Source organism: Fringilla coelebs (assembly GCF_963513975.1).
Source record: "Fringilla coelebs genome assembly, chromosome: 13".
Lineage (NCBI taxonomy): Eukaryota > Metazoa > Chordata > Aves > Passeriformes > Fringillidae > Fringilla > Fringilla coelebs.
In genome coordinates, this window is record NC_140039.1 from 15692873 (window position 1) to 15716235 (window position 23363).

The 23363-nt window shown below is 39.1% G+C and overlaps 1 protein-coding gene across 4 annotated transcripts in view; it reads left to right on the forward strand.

Annotated features, from left to right (window-relative positions):
• The window catches only part of ATXN7 (ataxin 7), an 86355-nt gene that overhangs the window by 34491 nt on the left and 28501 nt on the right, over window positions 1-23363 (forward strand). For 3 of the 4 annotated variants that reach the window (XM_084214154.1, XM_084214153.1, XM_084214155.1), the window contains one exon: window positions 15563-15667. In XM_084214154.1, the coding sequence (XP_084070280.1) occupies window positions 15563-15667 (105 nt within the window). Of the gene's footprint in view, window positions 1-12640; window positions 12761-15562; window positions 15668-23363 lie in introns of those variants that run through there. The other variant, XM_084214156.1, reaches the window with a different exon arrangement.

Genomic DNA, 23363 nt, shown 5'->3' on the forward strand with positions numbered 1-23363 from the left:
GATGCTTTCTTGCTGATACAGTTGCCTGGAAGTCCTACAGCAGCTTGCCTTAAAATGAAGTGTGGAGGCTTTAAAGAGTTACATTTGAAAATCAAGTCCTATGATGAATACACAATAAATTGGATGTTTGCTTTCCATGGACATCAAATTCTGTTGTATTTTACCCTTCATAAATTTAACTTTCAGTCTATGGTTTTGTTCATTGACAGCATAAGTGGCTTAGTAGATGCTGTGAGTAGGAAGATGTGAGTTCTGATGATTTATTGTTACCTGGGGATGTGGGGTATTGCTGTCAGCCACTGAAGTCAGCAGAGTTTTTCTTGTGACTAGAAGGAGAATGTAGGACCAGGTTGTGGGGCTCAGTGGGTGAGAGAGGAGACAGCCATGTTCACTGCAACCTCATGATCAGACAGACACCAAAGGTACTTCACTATGCAAACATTTAATTGTCAGTCCCTAGATATTGCAGCCATGGCTTTGTCAAGGTGTATATACCCTAAATTACACCCTCTGGCTATTGTTTCAGGCAAAACTACAGAGGAAAATCTGTATCAGTTTACACCTAGGGTGTGGTTCTACAATCTTTTTTTTTTCCTCCTAGTAATGCTGGATTAAGTAGCTCCTGTCTCTGCTGAGTGAAACACTTGTGAAATAATAGTTGTATTCTAACTGTAAAGTTGTTTCCAAAACAAGGTGATGGCTGCTTAAAGGAGGACCTTAATTTTCCACCAGGTGTTTGGTCTGGAAATCTAGAATTCCTTGGGCTGTTCTTGATTATGTATCTTTTCAGAGTGAACCTGATTAGATTTTTGCATGTCTGCCTAGAAGACTGTATAGCATAATAGATCTTTTATCTTAGATGTCTTTGAGTGTTAAAGATGTCATGTCAGTGAATAACCACAGTGTAAATCAGGACCAGTTGTAAATGGTGCATTGTGAAAACTAAACAAGTAAGAACTAGTTGTTGTTATTATTAGTTAGTGTTCTTTTAAAAAAATTCCTTTTTCTTAATTAGTTATGTCAGGAGGCCAGGTAATAGAAATTGGAAGTTTTTCTAACATTTTTGAGGTGATTCCCAGTAACTCTGTGAACTGGAGAAAATGCCATTTGAATTTGTGTTACTGTGCTGAACAAGACTTACAGCATCATTTATCTTTATCTTTTACTGGAGGGCTGTTACAAATTATGCCAAAAGGAGAAAGAAGCATCATTTATACAGTATACATAAATGTGTTCCATACCAAATACTCCTTTTATCCCTTCAGGAGAAATCTATAGTTGTGTGGAATATCCAGAAGCCTCAAATGTTGCAAAGATTTGGGTTAATTGGCAGCATTTTTGATGGGTATGTCAAAGGAATAGAAAGTGTTCCCAATAGTCAGACAATGTGGGTGTTGGATTATTGAGACAGCCATATAAAATAATTTGGAAAGCACTTTTCAAGATAATATATTTTCCAAAGAATTTCTCCACTTTTCCCGGAAAATGTTAAAATCATTTATTTCATTTCTGTTCAATTAGAATGACTCTAGAAATATATTGAACAAGTTTAACTTGCCTCTGACAACTAGAAGGCTTTGCTAGGCTTTAGTTTATAACAAATATAATTTTGGGATTTAGGATATTGTTGTGGTTTGACACTGGCTAAATACCAGGCACCCATGACAGTTTCTCACTCACCCTTCCCTGCTGGAGTTGGGCAGAGAAGAGAAAAATTTAATGAAGGCTTCATGAGTTCAGATAAGGACCAGGAGAAAACACTTTGAGGGCAAAACAGGCTCAACTTAGAGGTACAAAGTGAATTTATTACTAACAAAGTCAGAGGAGGATAATGAGAAGTAAAATAAGCCCTTAAAGCACCTTTCCTTCACCTAACCCTCCCCTCCTTCCCAATGACAGCCCAGGGAGACAGGGCATGGGGCTTGGGTCAGTTCATCACTGAGGTTTCCTTTTGCTGCCCCAGGAGAGAAGTCCTTCCCCTGTGAGGCCGTGGGGTCCCTCCCCTGGGGGACAGTTCTCTGTGAGCTTCTCCAGTGTGGGTCCTCTCTGATGAGCAGCAGCCCCACAGCACCTGCTGCAATGTGAGCTCCCCCAGGGGCACACAGTCCTCCCAAACTGCTGCAGTGTGGGGCACCCCTCCACGGGGTGCAGCCCTCCAAGGACAGGCTGCTCCAGCCTGGCAGCAGGGCCCCCTCTCTCCACCTGGCATCCTGCTGGATCACAGCCTCCTCTGGCACCCACCTGCTCCAGCATGGGCAGCTCCCCCCGGCTGTGGGTGGATCTCTGCATCCCTGTGGATCCCCAGGGGCTGTGGGTGGATCTCTGCATCCCCCATGGATCTCTGCATCCCTGTGCATCCCCAGGGGCTGTGGGTGGATCTCTGCATTCCCCATGGATCTCTGCATCCCCCTGGATCCCCAGGGGCTGTGGGTGGATCTCTGCATCCCCCTGGATCCCCCAGGGCTGTGGGTGGATCTCTGCATCCCTGGGCATCCCCAGGGGCTGCAGCAGCTCAGCTGCTCCAGCATGGTCTCCCCATGGCCTGCAGAGGAGTCTCTGCTCTGGCTCCTGGAGCACCTCTTCCCCCTCCTTCACTGGCCGTGGTGTCTCCATGCTGTTTCCCTCACATGTTCTCACCTCCTCCTCTTCTCTGGCTAGGAAAAAACTGTGTCCCACTTTGTTTTGATTTTCTTCTCAAATCTGTTATCACAGAGGCGTTCCCAGCCTCTGTAAGTGGCCCAGTTTTGGCCAGCAGCATGTCCATCCTCAGAGCCATCAGGGACTGGCTCTGCTGGGCATGATGGAAGCTTCTAGCAGCTTCTCACAGAAGCCACCTCTGTGGCTGCCCCAATACCAAAAACCAGGCTATGCAAAACCAACACAGATGTTCAGATAATTTGTTCTTTAAAACGTAGGGTCTGTGTTTGAATCTGTCTGTTCTGCTCAGCTAAGAGAGATGGCAGTTGTCCTGCTCTCACTGGTACTAAATAAAAGTATTTGAGAGGAAAGGTGCAAATTAATTTCCTGATAGGCAGCATTTACTTCATAAAAGTACCTAAAGATGAATTCCCAAAAGCAATTTTTATTTTTCATTTTTGTGAAGTTGTGTTACTCAAATCAACTGTCTAGAAATCCTGCTTGTTAAGGAGCTTCTGTTCCACATTGTAGTTTGTAATTTATAGAGGAGAAGTTTTGAGCCAAATACAATATATCTGTGTTACCTACCAAAGGCAGTGTAATATGTGCTTATAATTCTTGTCCTAAATACAGGGTTGGGGCTTTCTGTGGCCAAGTGATTGAGGGAAGACTTTTTCTACGAACTGTGTTGTGAAATTTTAAGGGGAAATATCAATGTCTGAGCTGTACCTGATACAGTTTGATTATGGTTTCTATCTAGGCTGGACAGGGCCTTTCCTTGTCTGATATTTCTTCTGTAGAACCTGCTTGAACAGCCAGCTGACTGTGCCTGGCTGTTTCAGCACCACTATTTCCATGGGGTGTTTGGAGAAGTCCTAGATGCATCAGTCCTCATTTGGGAAGTTTCCTTTTGGTTCTGCCTGACTCCCACCTTGTGCCCTGAAATGTAGGGACACAGACCACTGTGTCATTTGCTGGAAAAAACCTTGTAAGTTTCTTTTCTTGTTTTTATGGCCTGAATTTAATGATCTGGAGTGTTAGCATGATAGTCTTGGATATAAGAATACTATTTTTATCTTTAGAGTTGAGCACAGGAGTAAAATCTTCAGTGTGCTGTCAACATGTCTCATCTGAGGCTTGTTTACAACTGCTTGGGATGCAAAAGAGGTTCTCTGTGCAACAGTGCAATTCTCTGTCCTCCTTCTGACACCATCCAAAATTCTCATGGATAACCACAACAATGTGAAGAAAGGCCCTTGTCCCAGGAATGGGCAAAAATCACAGCCTGGATAGATGGTGCTCTTCATTATGAAATAGGAAGACATGATGGTAAGGTGCAGCATCAGCAGTTTTATTTATAATTTAATCCCTCCAAGACTTTTCCTGCACTTGGTGACCGAGGTCTTGCAGGGAGAGTGGCGTCGTTTGTCATCGCAGTGCCCGGGGTGATGTCACTGACTCATGGGAGCATTTGGGGTGTCCCTACTGTTATGGTGGCCTGGCAATACTCTTTCTTGAACTCCTTTGGCATTTTTCCCCACGTGTTCCACACAGTTGCTGGAAGCAAAAGCTTTTGAGCCATTTCCAAACCCAAAGCAGTGCATTGTGGGCCGCACTGGGAGGACTGGATCAACAAGTTTGGCAGCAGCAGCTTTGGCTTCCTGCCTACCCTGGATAGGCACCAGTAGAGATTGCCTAAGTCTCCCAGTGAGTTTGAGCTGAAGATCCCAGCCTAGGTCCTGAAAGTCATATGTGCACAACTGCTGTGCCTGACAGAGGATCTGCCTCTGTTGTAAACCGTGGTTTTGTTATCCTGGGTATGTTTGCAGTAGTTATCTTTTATCTGCTTTAGGAAGGTGGATGTTCTATTTGTTTTCAGCGTACTGGAGGGTGGTAAACTCTACAAATTTGTTAAAATATCAAAGGATCCTGTTTACCTTTCAGTTTTCTGTTGTCTATTTAATCTTACTGTTTTCATCCTGAGTCATCCAGGGGCAGTTAAATGGTGCTCTGAAGTGTCCTTTTCTGTGTGTTTTTGAAATACCAACTCGGTGTTCTTTGTTGTGCCTGTTCCTTAATACTGACCCCATGTCAGTATTCTGTGACTTCCCCTTTGCAAACAGGCTTCATCTTGTTAACACAATGCATCAGGACCACCACTTGAGGTCTGGGGGTTTCCTGGGGGAGCGGGACACCACTTGCCTGTGTCTCACTGCACAATTGTGCTCTGAATATGTCTAATCTTGAATCTGCATAAGGATGACTTTGTGCTGCTGCTTATATAATCAGGTTTATTGGTTTTATGTCCCTTTTGACATGAGATGTCTAAAAATTAAAGCTGATGGCTATTTCAGTATTTTTCCTTAGAGTAGAGCATTTTGCTCCCTAGCTGGCCTAAGAAAGGGAGAATAGTTCTTTTTTTTTCACCTCCCATTGTGTGTTTAGGTCCATTCATACATATCCAATACCACCTTCTCAAGTGTGACGAGTACTGTTAGCTGCAGAGAGACCAGAGGAGGAAAGTAGTCTTAGAAGTATCTGTCAAAAATGTGAGTTGGACCAAACCAACCAAATCAAAACATTAAGTAGTCTGAGCAAATTCTTTTCTCCTTTCCTTTTATTGTGTTCTGCTGAAGGTGTTACTTTCTGTGTACATCACAAGTGGGCTGGTGTTCTGGTTATGTTAAAGAGGCCCAGACCATGAAAGAGCAGAAAAACTACTTAAAAGCAGTTCAGTCCTTTCAGGTCTTCTGCTTGTACAATATGATCTAAATGATCTTAATTTTTTAATACATCTTACTTTAAAAATATTAAAAGTTGGCAGTCCTTCCCTACCCCTTTCTGTTGAAGAGTGAAATTGGTGATTTCAGTAGTGGAGAGCTAGTGCCAGATATGGAAGAATAATGCAGATTTTGTTCACCCAGTGTTTTAAAATTTTTATTTTTTTCTCTGTAACACATATATCATGTATTTTATGTGTAATATTTGGACATAGAATTTTGGAAGATTTTGTGAAGACAGGCTCCGAAAATAAGGCAAATATCTCCTAACAGTGAAGACATGCATCTTGGAATAAGGATAGCAATGGGTTTAATCTAAAGAGGAGGTGACATGCAAAGGCCAAACCTAAATTTCTTCTTCAGAACGATTCAAAATTCCATAACAATAAAAAAACTGCACTTCCACAAAGATTTTTTAGGCTGAACTGTGTTTGTGTTATATCACAAATAACCAGCAGTGAAATTACTGACCTTATTCTGTGAATGGGTAGCCTGATTTTTCTTCCCTGCTTACCTGTTTAATTCATATAACTGTGTGTCAGAGGGCAGCTAGCACAGGTTTAAACCCTAACCCTTCTGAACAGGTGGGTCCCCTCTTGGAAGGAAATCTCTGATGACAGTAGCTCTGTATGTGCTGGAATATATCAACTGTAAGAAGTAAAGACTCAGGGTTTACCAGTTCCTCAGCTAGATAATTGAAATAGTCATATTTCTTTGTCTAAAGCTATGCAATAGCCAAGTTTAAAATACTTTGTGTAACTACATGTGTGTTCAAGTACATAACAAGTAAGTTAGCCCTTTTAGTGCACTATAACAAGAAAAACACTGTTTTATTTTACACTTTATCTTCTGATCTTATTAACTATCACAGTGCTGTTGGGGTTTTTTTGCTATAGTACATTTATATGCCTGTTGCTGTGCAACTTACATTATTATTTTTTTAATTGTATCAAATCAAGTCCCAGTAAATCTGCAAAGCAAAGGAAGTAAATTTTACTGAAAAAACTAATAGTGCCTGCCAAATTGAGAGGAGTGAGGAAGTGTAAGTAAGCTGGTATGTGAAAATCAACAGGCATCAGTTTCCTTATGGCTATATAAGGCATGATTGAAACAGTCTTATTTTTGAGATGGATGTTCCAGTGCATGGAGAAAATGGGAGTGGCAGGGGTGGGGTGGTTTTAGGTACTTGGCTTGCCTAATAAAAGAAAATATTGATATACAATTCAGTTGACAGGTCCTGTGTGGTTTTGTTTGTTTGTTTGTTTTTGGTTGGGTTTTTGTTTTTTTTTTTTTTTTAATATCCTGATTTGCTCTCTCAGGTATCAGGTGCATGAGGTGAAAACCCAGAGTGTTCTTTGCACAAAGATGTGTTGTCTTTGCACAATTAAGGAATTAACAACTTGCTGCTGTCATACGGGAACTGGGGCTGTGGCCAGCAGGGAAGAGAGGGAAGAGGTGGAAAGATGAGCACTGTGCATGTCCCAGGTAGCAGGGAAAAAGGTGCACTTTATTATTGCTAAATTTTGGGGTGTTCTCCTATCACAAGAGATGCAGTCACGGGCACATTGCGTTGTTCCTCCAGCTCCCACTAGTAAGAAAATGTGTAAATGGAAGTGGCTGTTGCTGCTCTGCTCTGTCAGTTACTGAGTTAGAGCCAGCACCCAGTCACATGGCTGGACGTGGACAGTCACACAGGAAAGTGGCAAAAATGCCACACTTATGCCAGGTTTATTTTCCCTTAAAAGCATGCCTAGGTAGGAGATGGGAGAGGCTGGGAACCCTGGAACATGTTCGCCACTTGCAGTCACGTCGTATCAAAATACTTCTGCTGTGTCGAGCAGCTTTATGTAAACTGTGAGTTTAGGTTTAAATAAAACAAACTTCCTTTTTCCTACTCCAGAAGTACAGCTGCTGCAGAGTACACGGAGTGCTGTGTGTGAAACAGGAGAAAAATACCAAACCTGTTGATGTTAGAACAATTCATAATTGCAGTGTGCTTCAGGCTGTGACTTAAGATACACTTTAGAATATTCTATGGGTGATTTATTTCAGTTTGAGGCTGTGTTTGACTAGTGGCTTATCCAGAACTTTTCTCCCCCCTCATGGTAGGTTTTCTGCATAATAATTGAAGTGTTTCTCTGTACACTTTCATATTAACTTAGTCCAGATTTTAATTTTGCTGTTCAAATTATAGGGTTTTATTCCCTGAATCCAGTTTCATTTTTGTGTCATAATTGCAAAACTCAATTCATTTTTGAGGGTTCCTTAAGCTATTTTAGAATTGTTTGGGGGTTTTTTAACAGAAAAACATAAATAATAGTTTTTTGGCTTTCCCAAAATACAGCAGTGGCACTATGAAATCATGCTAACTAAAAATAATGATGACTTTGAATGAAGATATCTTACATGACAAATTATGTGTTCAACATTTGTGTAATATACAAATTGGTTGGAGAAATTAAAAATATGTTTAGGTCTGAAAACTCATTAAAAAGTAAATGGGAATGGTTTTTGCAGATGACTGACTTCATTCAAGTTGCTGATGAAAAATTGATGTAACAGGATACAATGTGAGGGGGAGACTTATAAAGCTTTTCAGATTAAAATATGCTACTTGTGTTTCATTGAGAAATTTACTCATTAGTCTTTCTACAGACAATTCTCTGTAAGCTTCTTCACTGAAATTATTTATTATTCTGTACAATCAACTTAGAAAACGTGTTTAATAGCTTGGATGATGAATTTGACATGCATTTTGAGTTAGATTTCAAAGAAATTAATTGTGTGTAGATGAATTCATATACAAAGAATTTAACTAAATACTTAGATGTCTACTTTAATATGCTTTATATATAATTACAGGAACACTGAAATCTTGGGAGCCTAAAATTAGAACTCCCAGCTGTGCAGTAGGCTGCAGGTGCACGTGTGCATGACACACTTCTCTTTGGTATCTGTTGCTCAGTTTTTATCCTTGGGTAAAAGACACAGACATTTCCCAGAACTGTTAAATTTTAGAGAACTAAAATTTAGTATTTCATTCTGCATCCTGGCAGAGAGAGGGAGGAAGGGCTCCAGGGGAATTGCTGTGCCAGTAGCCTTGCACAAGGATGGCTGTTTGGATTTGTGTGTGCACAGAGGAGTGTTGCTGCCTGCAGCAAACCTTTCTGCTGGAGGTGAAGCTCAAGGGGATGAGGTTTGGGGAATGCAACACAGCTGCACCTATAGAAAAGAGGTAGGTAATCCTTTGGCCTTCAGCAGGGCAATCTGAATTTGGGAAAAGCAAAGTGAAATCTAGAGAGCTGTAGCTTTGGAAAGACAGACTGTCCTGAGTTTTGAAAGGAGACTGAACAGAGAGGACGCCCCTTTTAGAGATGAACCAAGTGTTCTAACGCTAGTAGAGATTTATGACAGTGATCAAATCTTCTCATGAAGCTCCTGTGCCTAGTTAAACCAGATCGTGGGGTTTTTGGTCTTGAGCTGAAAGTCATTTCTCTGAGCCAAAACTTTGAGGTTTGAGTGTTCAATAAAATGCTGGGTAATTGCTGTATTTGCTGAAGTGGAAAACACAGTCAAAACAGTTAATCAAGTCTTCAGCTGTTCCTTCCTTCAGCTGATCAATCAGCAACTACTCAGTGAAACAAAGTTCATGCAGAGCTCTGCCTTTCAAATGTCCCCTCAAGTAGCTGGACTTCCAAAGCTGTATGTGCAGGAAATGTAAGTTATTTAATGTACAGAGTGGAGTTGGCAAGGAATTTTAAAGATGGGTAACCTTGAAGAAAATACTTCAGCAATGCTTCCCTCTGAACCTAAATGAAACAGCTCAGATACGGGAATGTGCATTTGGTTTGTTTATTTTGTATTAAAAGGCTGTTTTGTATCTGAGGCAACATAAGCATAAACCTTATGGGAGAGATTTTTTTTAAAACAGTGTTTCTGGGTGTAGATTTGATCATTTTATGTTTTGTTCGTTGGATTATATGTATGTTCTCTACAGGCACAAATTGGTTAGGCCTGCACATATGGTTCATAAAATACTTGCGTTCTATTAATACCTAAGTGTTCATTACTTGAAATTTTGCAGAATACCCTCAAGTATGTTTTGCTAGAATCTCTTACTTTGGTTCCTCACTTGTGTAAACCAGAGCACTCTAATTTCTATATGGGTTTAGTTATTTTGTTCACAATATGTGTTTAGAAATATTCTTCTTTTGTTATCATCTTGCGTGGTACACAGTAAAAAAAGTGCAGTAGTTTAATTTTACGTCAGCATTGATAAGTATACAAAACCACATCTGTTCATGAATGATAAGCACTCGAGTGTTTCTCCAAAATAGTTTGGAAGATATTGTTTAGAAAATAATGGTTTAGTTGCAGAAAATGAAGTATCTGTGTATAAAAGGGTCTTCGACTTTTCAAGGCCTTAATTTGGATCACTTAATTTTTTTTTAATAAAACATTCATATCAGGTAAAATAAGAGCCTATATTACTTTAAATAGATGGGAGCTTTACTTAAGATAACTAGGTTAGTTAAGATACATTGCAGTGCTGTTTGTAGCTGCCTCAGTTTGCAGCCAAGATCCTCCTTCTGCCTTTTGGTATTGACACTTAATGTCAGTAATAGATTCAGCAGTGAATCTATTGCTTACCTGCTGTGCGGATTTCTTGGCAGAAGTTTTGTTTTTTGGGCCGACTCCAAGTCGGGTGGTACCAGAGCTGAGCTTTCTGAAATTTGCCTGGTTTTGGTACAGTCTGTTTCATGTGGTCCTCAGTGCTGGTTAGTTGCCTTCCTTCTCCCTCCTCGTGCCTCATTCTCAGATCACAAGCTCTTAAAAATAGTAATTTGGGAGATTTTGTCTTTTTTCACATACTAAATGACATGTTCACCACATCCATAAAGGGTAAAACAACAGAAATATTTTTATTACTTTATCAGGATCTGACAGTACCTGAGACATCTGTTGCAAGCAAATTATGGGAGTTGTCACAAAATTTCTTTTCCTCTGTCAACTGCTTTGTTACTACAACTGTGGTTTTTTTCCCCTTTTCAAAAATTTCTCAGGTGTTAGTGGAGAGTTGTGCTGTCTTAAATAAAAATTCCATTACAAGTGTGCCTGTAGAGAAAGAGATCTAGTAGTTAAGTTAAAACAAGGTGTACTGGCATATTTTTTACCTTAGTGTGATCAAGACTTAATTACCTTCTAATGAGAAGACAAAACCCAGCTAGTACAGAGCAAATGTATTCAAGATAGCTGTTGGTGGACATAATTTAAACTTACTTGGTCTGTGAAGTAAATAGTTCAAACAATCCAGATTTTGGCAACATTTCAAAATAATGGGGTCTATTTACAATTTCCTTATATAGTACTTGAAACAATTCCCTGATGTCTTAATGTAAAATTGAGTAAATTGGTAAAAGTTGGTACATTTACTTAAGGTGGATTTGGATCAGACTCCACTAAAAACAAATTTGGTGTTTGGGAGGTTGTAAAGATAATAGGGAGTTATATCTGGGCTGTCAGTATAAATTTAATAGTGTAGAGCATTGTGATTTTAATGCATCTAATATTAACTATAGTGATTAAAATTTTTCTGGAAGTATAACCAGGTTGGTGTAGTGGTGAAGGCATGTTATGCTGTTCTGTGGAATCTTTGTAGCCAAAACATTTTACTGTTCACATCAGGCATCAGCCTACAATGTCCATAGTCAAATTACACTTAGTGGTGAGTAGTATGTACATCTTTGTTGTAAATCAGGCTTGGACTTTAAAAATTAGTCTTAATAAGCAGATGTTTATGCTGAGAATGGATAGGGGAGAATGAGTGTTAGCAATGTTCTGGCTATTTCTGCAGAACTTTTGCACACTCCTTTTCTTGATCAAGCTTTCTGTTCTTTTGTCATAACCTTGATAGTTTGTTCTTTGCCCTTTCACCTCTTGGTAGTTTTGCTTTCTCTTCCTCTGATTCAATTTTCATTCTCCTCCTTCTTTGAATTGCAATAAGCAGACTTCTGGCAAATAGGAAACTGCTGTTCTGGTCTCTGCACACAGGCTGCCTTTACTCTTTTCCTCCAGCAGCTGCTGTCCTGGAGAGGATCTTAACCTCACTTTTTTTTGTTGATATTTAATTTCATTTCTAGAAGGGATGTTGTCTTATTACATACTAGGATAGATGGACTGTGCAATGGTACCAGTCTGAAAAGATACGAGATTTGTAGGAAATTTGGTACATTTGGGGAGTTAGAAAAGAAAAATCCAATTAAAATACAGAGCTGTGGTAGTCACTGAAATCTAGTGGGTAATTAAATGCAAGCTGCTGGCCTGTTCTGTGAGATAGTTTTAGCCTGTTTTATGTGTTCTGTGTGATATTAAGTAATAGAAATGAGGGATTGAGAGTATGCAGGCACAGTTAGTTTTAATGAGCATGAGTTTCTTCAGTGTAGCTGTCCTGAAAGAGAATGCTGGAAATACTAAGAAATTATTCAATCATTTGTGTGTTTCCACAATGTGTTTCAGAGAGGAAGACATGGCAGATCAGTGTAAGAAAACTTTCTAGATGAGGCATGCTGAGCTCCATTTTACTTGATGTACAGTATGCCAAATTATCCATTATTGCTTTTTCTTTTTTTGTTAGAAAATTATGCTACATTGACCTTTTCCAAGTAAGAAGCATTTTCCTTATTACATGCTCAGCAGCTGATGCAGTTATCTCAGAATTGTGTATGGCATGGGCTTGTTCTGGTCCTGGTAAAGAGTGCAGTAATGCATCATTTAAAGTTGTTTTTCTAAAAATTCAGTTACATTTGAAAGGAGAAGTGAATTCTGGAGATCAGTGTCCAGGGGCTTCCTATTGTGGAGGTAAAGAAGGTTGTTTTTCTTTCTAGTGTTAATAGAATTAGTGTAACTGACAGCTCTTATAATAGTATCTGTATGTTGATACAATGAATACTGCATCTATGGAAAAATACATGGAAAGTTTGAGGTCTTGACTTAAATTTTTAGTTTGACCTTGAAAAATATTCCCAGATGGAGAGAGTTAAATGAGCCCGGCTTTGAAAGAGGAACATATGAATCACAGTTGCCAGGCTCTTCCTTGAGAGGCACAGGCTTTACAAAGCGAAGTATTTCAAAAAGTAATCTTCAAACCCAGAGTAACAGTGCATTGAGATGACACTGGTGAAATACTAGAAACTTCATTAGACTTCTAAATAGAAAATATGCATGTTATGAAGTGGATCAGGTATAAAGTATTAGATGTTAGAATACCAACTGCACGATATAGGGGAACTTTCGTAAATGGCTGACAGGGAACAGAAAAATTGTGCATCCATCACCTACTCCTGGTATGTACTTACTATGTAAGTTTTGTTAAACTGTTCTGTAAGTTGTTCTCTAAAATTTTCACGGTCTAATTTGTCACTCCCTAACAGTGCCACATTGGTGTTTGTCCTGTTGGAACACAGAGAAATAAGATTTTCCTGAAATCCTGCTCTTGCCCTGCTCAGCTAATTGCATGAGGCTCATTAAAGATGTGAGAGCTTACCTGCCTAAAAATGAGGCTTCTGGATTGAGAAGTGTGGACTCAGGTCTCTTCCAGTTGCCTTTAATGATTTTGGTTGGGTCACACTCCTTACAGTTTCAAAGCCATTGTTAAATTGCATTTAGGCCTCTGACCTTTGCTACTCCCTCACTGGTTGAGTTATTCTGATATCGGTGCTGTAGGAGACCACTGTGGGGTACAAGATCTTTTGCATTAATTTGTGTGATCTGGCTGGAGTCTTGTGCATGACTTCCTTTGAAATCAGGTTGTAATTTGGTGTGTGCAGCAAATTCTTTTCTCTGTGTCAAGTGGTTTTACTCTTAGAATGGTCCTTTGTGAGTTTGTGTATTTCCTGGCATTCTGTCATTGCTTTCTGTCACTGGGAGCTAAGATTTTAAAACTGTGTAAATGACCTTTGTAAATTATCCAGATTTCTTGGGATCCTCAAACTGAACTAGGAAAACACTTTTCTTTACATCCATTTCTGTCAATTTGTCTCAGTTACCATTTGAAATTGTAGTTCTGTACTGCCAGCAACTATTCATGGAAGGTTTCTTAGAGTGGTGGCACATGGATGTGGTGTCTCTGACTGGTGTGAAGGAGTGCTTTATCTTGCAGTCCTTCTCTCCTGTTAATGATTCCCCCTGCATTCAGTAAAGCTGGTGTAAAGTCTGAGAATCCAGCACAGTCCGAAAGGCACAGCTATGGGAACAGGTTCCAGGGTGTGGATTTACAGTTGTCTGGGCATCACACAGGAGCAGCCTCTCTGTGGGCTGTTAAAAATGCAAATATCAGGCAGTGCATGCTGTTACTGTCCCATTCATCTCAGCTATTGGTGAAAGCGACCCTGGAGTATTTGCTTGTGTGTATAAACTTTGATACATGGGCATACCCAAAGGGAATACTCCTGCATGAAATATTAGCAATGACATTTAAGCTTATACTTCTTTTTGTACATAGCTTGATATTACATCACAGAAAGTAGCTATTGAAAAATAGAAGCTTATTACTCCTATCTGATTTTTCCCCCCCTCAGCATATATTTACTCGTTTTGCCTGGCTTGCAGTAGTTGGGTGTGTCACAGGTTTTCATGCTTTTTTCAATAAATATCATATAAATAAATAAGCAAGAGTTGCTACTTAAAGTGCGAGCAAGATTATTTGTTTATTTGATGTAACCTCAGTTGTGAAAAGGTGTCTGTGATTTAGGTGAGGGTAGCTGTAATCTCAGCCAAGTTAGATGTCTTTGGTCATTGCATTTGCATCCAACTGCAAAATCCAGTTGGGGCTGTTATTGCAGTTGTCATGCTTAATTTTGATGTAGCACTAGTAAGATGTGTGGAAAATGTGGGATAGACCTTATGACTTCTAAATAAAAGTATTGACTTTTTTTATTATGAAGATACATACTAATTCTGGAAGTAGTTTTGGTGTGGATATATTCTCTGTGAGAAACAAAATGGACAGGGTTGATGGTGTCTTTCTGTGAGCAGTTGCCTTGAATTATGGCACACTTAATGTGCAACACTCAATTTATTTCATAATTGCTGTTCTATTAATGAACAAAGCAGTGGATGTTGCTAAAAGTATACAAAGGCAAATTAGTAGCTGTAAAACTAAACTCTGGGGTCAGTTCTAGCACAAGAGTAAACAAGTTTAACTTATTTTCTAAGTTTTTATTACAATAAATCTATTACTTGAGGGTTTTTATAAGAAAATAAGTTTGCTTATGTCAATTTTTAACCTTTATATAGTGTTACAGATCTGTAACCACATATTATGTTTGCAGTTTCTGGGTTTTTTTAGTCTTTTAATGATTGAATAACATTTTTACTTATATAAATATAATATACCTTAAAGTTTTGTAGCGAATGCTGAATTTATTGCTCCAGTACTCTCTGAATGCAGTTATAACTTTTAAAATATATTCTTAAAAACCGTATTCTTCAAAGTAAAATTGTAGAAACTAATTTTATTTGTAAAAGTCTCCAAGTATGTGTGTTATCTCTGCAATCCACACATGCTCTGACATACTATTATCTCTGGTTCTGTCTCCTGTGTAGCTGTTCCATGGATCTCTGGCAGCAGATGGCTGGACTGTAATGCACTGTTAAACAAATAAAACCATTAGGCATGTAATTCTGCCCGGTGAATGACTGTGTGTTTAACATGGTTTAAAAAAATTAAATAGCAAATGAAGTTCACTTTTGAATTCATTTAATGACATTGGAATAAAATCCAAAGCCCTTTTCAGAATACATAAAACATCCCCTCTTATGTTGTGTTTGTCTCAATTGAAGTCAGTCTTTTTTTATTGCATTATTGCATCTGGTATAAAATAATCAGTCCTAAATCAGTTTTCTAATAGATGTTTTCTACAAGTAATCACTCATTTTACATTTATCTTTGTAGCAAGATTTTTGCTTTTGTAATACTCCAGCACAAAATTATCTATTGCATTATATGCTCTTTTTTCCTCATTTTCAAATTTGATACAAATGTCTCTAAAATTTTGATTCAACACTAATGTCATGGCTCTGTAATTAAACTGTTTTTCTATAATTGTCAGCAGCTGAGAGATGCCATTTTGTCTTTTTGTTTTTAGATATGCCAATATTTGGTCTTTGCCCGGCTCATGATGATTTCTATTTGGTGATGTGTAACCACTGTAATCAGGTCGTAAAACCACAGGCATTTCAATCACATTATGGTAAGTGCTTAACTATTTTTAATAATTAAGGGTGAGGTTAAATCAGGATTAAGCCTGGCAATTTTTTTTTAAATTAATGGTAAATAGATCATTAAATTACAAAAAATGTCAAAGAACATAACCTGTATTTAATAATTTTATGTACATTGTAATGCAGTTACATAAAGATCTTGCTTTTTTAGTTTTTTCTTTTCTTGAAATGCTGCACAGCTACAGTTCAGTTTCAAAATGACATATCTAGTGTATTTCACAGCCAATATGTGTAGTGTGTTTGTGTCTCTGTGTGTCATTTCTCTTTGTGTATTTATAAAGATTATTTTTACATGGGTTCTGCTACAGTGTGAACTAGAACTGAAAGCTAAACTTGAAGTGAAATTTATAAAATGTTGTAAGCTTCCAATAGCCAGTGAGCTTATTTATCTTCAGAATTATCAATTTGTATTTGTTTTACTGGTCCAGTGGATTTGTATATAAACTATATAAGGAAGCTCTTGTTGTGTTGGTTGGCCAGTGTTTAGAGAGGACTGAGAAAATGTGAAGTGCTGTGCCAGTTCAAGTGGCAAGTTACTTCCTCCAAGCCTGACTAGGGGTGGTTGGCAGTTCTGCTTTTCCATGCTCCTCTCAAGACTAGAAATTAACCTCAAACAGTTTAATGCCAATATTTGGATAGGAGGTTTTTTGGAATTCAGCTTTTTGTTTCTTAAGAAATTCATGAGGTGTTTTCTGACCAACTCCTAATAAACATGATGGACCAAGCATTTTCTGAACTAGTCCTTACTCCCCATGTGTGCATCATGTGTTTGTACACTGTCTCTTTTCTCTAGGCCCGTGTCCCTGCTGGTTGGCTTGGTGTTTATAGGATACAAGCTGGGTATGGGCAGGGAACAGTCTCTTCTAGTGTTGAGAAAAAGGGATAACCTTTTGTGTATCTTAAATAATCCAGTGCTTTGGCAAGAAAAGATATACTCATTTCTGCTTCCTTGAGACTGGAGAAGGGCCTTTCTGGATTGTGCAGAGGGTGAACTTCTTATCCTTTCTCCCTCTAACTTGGCTTTTTGTTATATTGCCTTATGGATTATATAGCCCTACCCTTGCTGCTGGATCCTGCAGTTGTGTCACACAGCGTGACTCAGAAAATAACCTGAATAGGTTTTGTGTCATAATTCCTAATAGTTTGCTTGTTATTCTGTGGATGGCTGTACTAATAATTTTTTTTTAAACCCACAGTTTTGTGGCTATTAGTCTTCTGTTGGGAGCCAGAAGAAGAAAAGGCCATCTTTTCTTGCTTTTCTTGCTCTGGTTGCTGTAAGCTTTTCCACTAGCCAAGAGCAAGTGTACCTCTTGCCAGTGAGATTCCTCACGTGTCACTGAATATCAACTTAAGATGTCCAATAACTCCTTCTAAAATATCATATTAAACTGATTCTGACAGCTAAAAATAGATTTATGGGGGAGGACTGGATGAGCCCAAGTTCAGAGTGATGGCATATTGAATATTCCATCTTGAGGTCAGTAATACTGTAGTGATGGAGAGCTGCGGATAGCTGCAGACACTAAAGGTTGTCTTTATGAAATGAGCAGGTGATCTCCAAACACTGTCTGACAAACAGGTGCCTGGGAGAAAGCAGCATTGTGTTTGTCTCTATGGACTGGTGGCAGAAGCAGCTCAGGAGCTGAATAGGTGCAGCATTGTGTCTTGAGCATGGACATGGAAACATAACATGTTGTAATGCTGCTTGTACTGCTGATAGACTTGTTATATGAAGTTAATTCCAGCTCTTCTGTAAGCACTGTTTGCAATTTAAAAGGCACAGAGTGAACAGGGAACTGCAAAATGAAGGTATGGAAAGTATTTTTAAAAGCTGTAATAAATACTAACATAATGTTTCCATTCTGTATCACTTTGTAGAAGTGTGATCCCTAAATGTGAAAATTTCTCTAATACAAGCGTTACATCAGTGGCAGATTCATACTTTAGGAGAAGTGTAGAAGGAGTGGATAGAAATGATGAGGTTATTCTTAGTGTTTCTTAAGCTTGTTCTGAACAATGAAGAGTCTTGGCGTGGGCTGTGGCGTGCAGAGGAAACAGGCGGGGTCATTCTGATGAGAAAAACAGGCTTGGGTGGGGTGAACATCATTAAAGGACCTTAGTTTGCCAATCTAATAGCCTCAGAAAGGTAAGAAGGCTGACTTGGTGATTTTGTGTAGCACTAGTTCTCAAAGCCTTCTATCAGCCTTCCCATTTTTTAAATCCTTGCACAGTTGTCCCTTAATTAAAAAATTAAATATGAAAGCTGAAAAATATGGCAGGTGATTGATTACCAGACAATGATCTATTTTTTTTAAACAGTATAGCTTAGGAGAAGGAAATTGCTGAAGTCCTCAAAACCATGGCTATTTTAAAACAAAGAGTGTGTTATCATGATAAAAAAAGTAAAGCACTCTTTGGATTCACCACAGTCAGTTCACCCTGAATTAAATTTTTTATTGATGGTATGATTTCAGGAATTGAAAAATTCTGAAAAGTTGCAGTCCATCAATGTATCTTTTTGGTCTGTTCTTGGATCTTTTATTTTTAATTGTTGCCAGAGAAGTATTAATCTCTTACAATATTCTATAGTTCCTGGTGGTGTGTGTTGCTGTACTTGGTGTTCTTTGAAAGTTGTCAGGTGAAATTTTGTTTTCTGAAGTAGTAGAATATGCTTTGTTTAATTGTTGCTTTTGTCAAAGGAAAGCTGAACAAACTATTACTTAAACCTAATGAGCTAATTAATTTCTTCCAAAGCATATTTGTGATAAACTACTTACCTAGGTAGGCTGAAAGTGCTTTGCAGGACATATGCTGGCTTTTTTCTCTGGACCATAAGTAGTCAGAAATAATTTAAATGTAACCTTATTAATTAGAATATATAACCTTTTTAGTAAAATACTTTATTGATACAAATTACAGATTTGCTTATGTAACTGATTCCTTTCTATTTCATGCATTTGACTAGAAGATATACTAATGTAAAATAAAATTCTACTTTTTTAGGCAATCCAAGCATGTGTCTGAGCTATGAATTTCCATTTTAATTATTTATTCAGTGATGTTGATATATGTACTATGCTTCATTTGTAAAGCTGGTATGTGTAACACCACATGCAGGCTTGTTGTTAAGAGCAATCCAATATAATGAGATATCTGAAGTCAGCTTGTGGCATTCCTTCCAGCCTATGTACAGTAGCTGGCTGGCAGGGCAGTCCAATGGCTTTAGCCCCTTGGCTTAGGGTGGCAGCTCTGCTGGGGACATGGTGGGGCAGCAGCAAGCCAGCCAAGGAAAAGTTGTTTTAAGACAAATCCTCTGTTCTGTCAGATCACAGCTGTTTTCATCTGGGGGGCCAGGCAAGTGATTGCAGCCCTTTATTGCTCCTGTTCCTGCTGTTGCTTTGTGAACGGCTGCACTTTCATGGTATCAGCATCTTCTTTAGATGAGTCAAGATCAGTTCAGAGGTGAAAGATGGAAAAAAAGATAAAATGTTCAGGCACTGAGTCTTGTGGGTGAAGCACCTGGGATCACTTATCATGATGACCTATTCCCAGAAAGTGTTTTTCTCCAGGAGTATTTCTCTACACCCTGGATGATGGTGTGCCAGCTGTCACGCTCCTCAGGACAGCGGGATGTGCCTGTCTCTCTTTGATTTCCATTCTTTCCTCCCCCAATACACGATAGATACAGTTCTTGTGCTGCACCCAAAGGTTGTTCTTTGAGGAAGCCATTGTGACAGTTATTTCAGGTTGTTCGTGGAAGCCCTGAAGTGCCGTGGTTTTAGGCTGTGTGACCTTTTGTTGGCATTTCAGCTGTTCCACAGGTTTATCTCATCTCCATGTGGTTATCAGCCTCCTGGCTAATGAGAGCTGCTTCTCTGCCCTGGCTAGGCTGCTCTGTGGCTAAGAGAGAGCTGAGCAGTGTGAAAGTAGCATCAGCATAGAGATGTGTGGGGTTTCTTCCTTCTAACTTTGAATTTATTTTTTTTCCCAGAGGTTTTTTTTTTCCCCCTCTGTGCCTTGGTCTCCATGAATACAAAGTAGGGTTAAACTCTCAGCAATAATAATGAAGGCTACCTGTAAAACTTACACTGAGAGTGCCTGTGACTCATGTAGTGATTGTGAAAACTATGAATACAGTACATGTTGGAAAGAGATGATGATAGTGTGTTGGGCTGTTGAGTCATTAAAAAGCTATGTCAAGTGTTTTGATTAACTTCCATGGGTTTGGCACAGTGGCAAAGGTGAGCAACCACCGGGAGCTTTGCCTGCTGCTGCTGTCCTGAGAGCTGATGGGGAATTGCTTAAACATTTTCGTTTCCAATCAGTGCAGGTTTAAACCTGAAGTGTATTAATCAGAAGCAGGGTTACTATACAGATGTGCCCATCATCTATTGTGGTTTCTAGGAAGTTGTGGAATTGGAACAGAGCATCCCACAACCTTTTACTTGGAGGGCAGATCCTGGCAGTAGAGAAAGAGATGTTTGCCGGTTACTTGGGTCCATTCTCCGAGTCAGTTCTAGGTCTTTAGTGATTCTACTTCATCTGACTGTGTAACCGGGGTCGGTCCTTCCTCCCTCAGCCAGGGCCCACACCCACCTTTCATTTGCATGTCTCCACTTTGAGAGTCCTAAAGGGTTTTTTTGTGGTGGTGTTAAGTGCCTGGATTCAGAGAGAACACGTGATACTTGTGATTTTTAATTGAGAAAAATGATCTGTTAACTATCTCTATTGGTGTGCTGATGTATTTTGGATGTGTATCATACATTAAGTATTACAGTCCCTGCAGTGTTATATGTTTGGATTCTTCTCACACTATGAATTGAATATAAATTTGTCCTACTGTATTTTAGTTAAATTTGGCAGCAGCTAATTGTTCTGAAAAATCTGTCAGTATTTAATGTTTTTAAGTTGTTGTGCATGTATTGCTTGTTTAGAGTAGAATAAGAGAGTGTGTTAAGCATGGATTCATGGATTACAAAGTCAAAGTGTCTGTACAAGGCAGCATTTGAAACTGATAAGAAAAGAAAGGAATGTACTGAATCTTGTTCCAAAGCCATTGGACCTGAGGACTGGGTTGTTGCTTGGTTTTTGGGTTGGTTGGGGATTTTTTTTTTAGTATGTGTTCTTTTTTTTTTCTCGTGGGAGATTGCTTGAGCTCATCCTCATTTTGGAAGGATAAGTCTTCATACTTTTGGCATCAAGCAATTTGTTTCAGTAATTAATGTCCACTGTTCACTAAAGTCTTTTTAAAGCAGTGTGAAAAGGTTTTTTTATAAATCATAAGAATTTTCTTAAGTATCAGTGATCTTCTGTAGAAGTCTAACAGCCAAAATAAAACTTGAATATTCTGTGGTGTGTCGCAGATGTGCTGGAGCAATCTGCCAAGCATATTGCCAAACATGCACAGGTGGCATTTGGCATATTATGGCTCCAGTTAATGTATATGTTTTAACAAATTATCATTGGCAGCTTCTGTTCAGGAGCTTCTGTTTAAATGCACAGTCCTTTCACAGTACTTCACACAGTCCGAGTTCCAGCAGCTGGATCTTAATCTGTGGATCCAGCAACAACTAGTTTAATTTCTTAGTAGAAATTTGTGAAATTCTGTAGCTTTTGCAACAATCATCTTGGCATATAGCAGGGAATGTGCTCAGAGGTCAGCACAGGATTTGTTTCGGAAGGAAAAGTTTCAGTTGGCTATTTAGTCATTTTTAAATAATGCATCATTAAATAAGAAATTATTATAATGTGGAAAGAAACTCAGTAAACATATTTTGAGCTTTGAAATGTGCACCCCCAAGCCATTAGCTGAATACCAAATGTGCCATGCAGATTTTACAGAGCGGTGGAGTTCGGTGCTGTGGTTACTTGTATCATCACAGACTGTTCACATGCGGAAGATTATTTTTGTACACAGAATGGCTGTGGTCTTTGTTTATTACATGGAAGCACAGGGAGTCTGTTGGAGAAGTTGATGGCAGTTTTCTAGTACAACTTCCTCCTTTTTTGTGGGTACATGAGTTTGTCAAGCTCTGGTTGAAGACATAAAGCAATTTTTAAGTATTGGCTAAGAAAAAAGGTGATGTTTAGCTTCAGATTTAGGAGATACTGTTTATTCAGTTTACTGCTTTCCATGTAACTCATGTTATTCTCTCAACAGCACTGTGTGTGCTAAAATACTACAAACTTCAAGTGCTAGGTGTGCTTTAGGTTCTTCTTACCTTTGGGTAATGTGAAATTATTTTTTGCTGTTTTGCCATAGCAGAAGCCCTAGATGCAAAAATCCTTTTGGTTTAATATTGGCTGAAGAGAGAGTAGATTTTTTCTATTCTATTCTTATGGAAATGTTAAAATATTTAAAACTAGTCTAACATACAAAATTATGCAAGGGTTCCATGAGAACCCTGCTCCTTTATAGTAATCTCCTTGCTGGTGGTGATTTGTTTGGACACCAGGACTGACTGCTCTCTTTCAAAACAAATGGTTGGGGAAGAACAAGTGGAAAGAAAGAACGAAAACCAAATATTTATCTTTGTGGGAAAAGAAGAAGCAGTGCCATATTTGCTATCACAGAAACAGTAGTTCAGCAAGAGGGAGAGAGCATGTTGATCAATAGATTGGAATAAGATCCAAAGATAACAAGAAATTCCAATAAAAAGTTGCTATTGAGTGTATATGACTACAGCTTCCCTTTGAAGGTAGCCAGGTGGGATAGTTGCATCAGGTCTACAATTAAAAATGACTGGCAATGAGAAGACTTAACCAATCTAGAATAAAGGTTGAGTTTCATCACTCAGAACTCATTTTGTGAGAGGAAACGGCATGTGGAGCAGGACACAGCTCTCCCAGCCATCATTCCTGACTTTTTGTAGGGTCAGGAAAGGCCATTCTGCATCAGCTTACGTGATCCACATCCTTGGAAGGTTTCCTTCTCAGCTAAAAGGGTTCTTTCTACCGCCTAAGCCACTCCTCCAGGCTGGAGCTCAGCCAGGGGAGGTGGCACACACTGAGGGCAGGCCATGGGCACGCAGGCTCTGGCACACTGCCCTAAGCTGGGTGCAGGAGAGCAAAGCTGCAACCTGTGTAAGAGCTGGGGAGGCAGAAGAAGACAGAGTTGAAGTAAAAAAAAAAAAGACTAATTTCCACTGTTCTGGAGAGATGGGAATGTGTCAGAGCCATGGAGATACATGGTGTTGGAGGGTGGGGTTAGTAGTAGTTTAATTTCAAAAGCTAACCACATGCAGATGAATTATTTATAAGGACTTTCTCATTTGTTTTTTGGGGAGAAGTGTGTTCTCATGAACTGTGTAGATTATTCCAAGAACTGCAAACCTCAGTGAATACCACAGCGCTTTGTGATTCCAGGGAGGAGTATTCTGGGAAGCTTATAAAATTGTTTTGAGTATTGAACTGTCATGAAGAAAATAATTTTTGGTTGGTTTTTTGCCCCTTCCCCGCTCCCCCATGGAAGTACATAGTTTCCAGTTGCACAGACTGTACCCTCTCATCCCAACATCTGACTCTTGAACAACTGCTGTGTTTGGGATGGTCTCTTTTTCTCTGCAAGCACAACTTCATAGTTCAGATAGGCAATCCCATCAGTAACCATCATTTACATTGCTTCTTGTGAAGATACCAGTGCACCCAGTACAGCTGGCTCTGCAG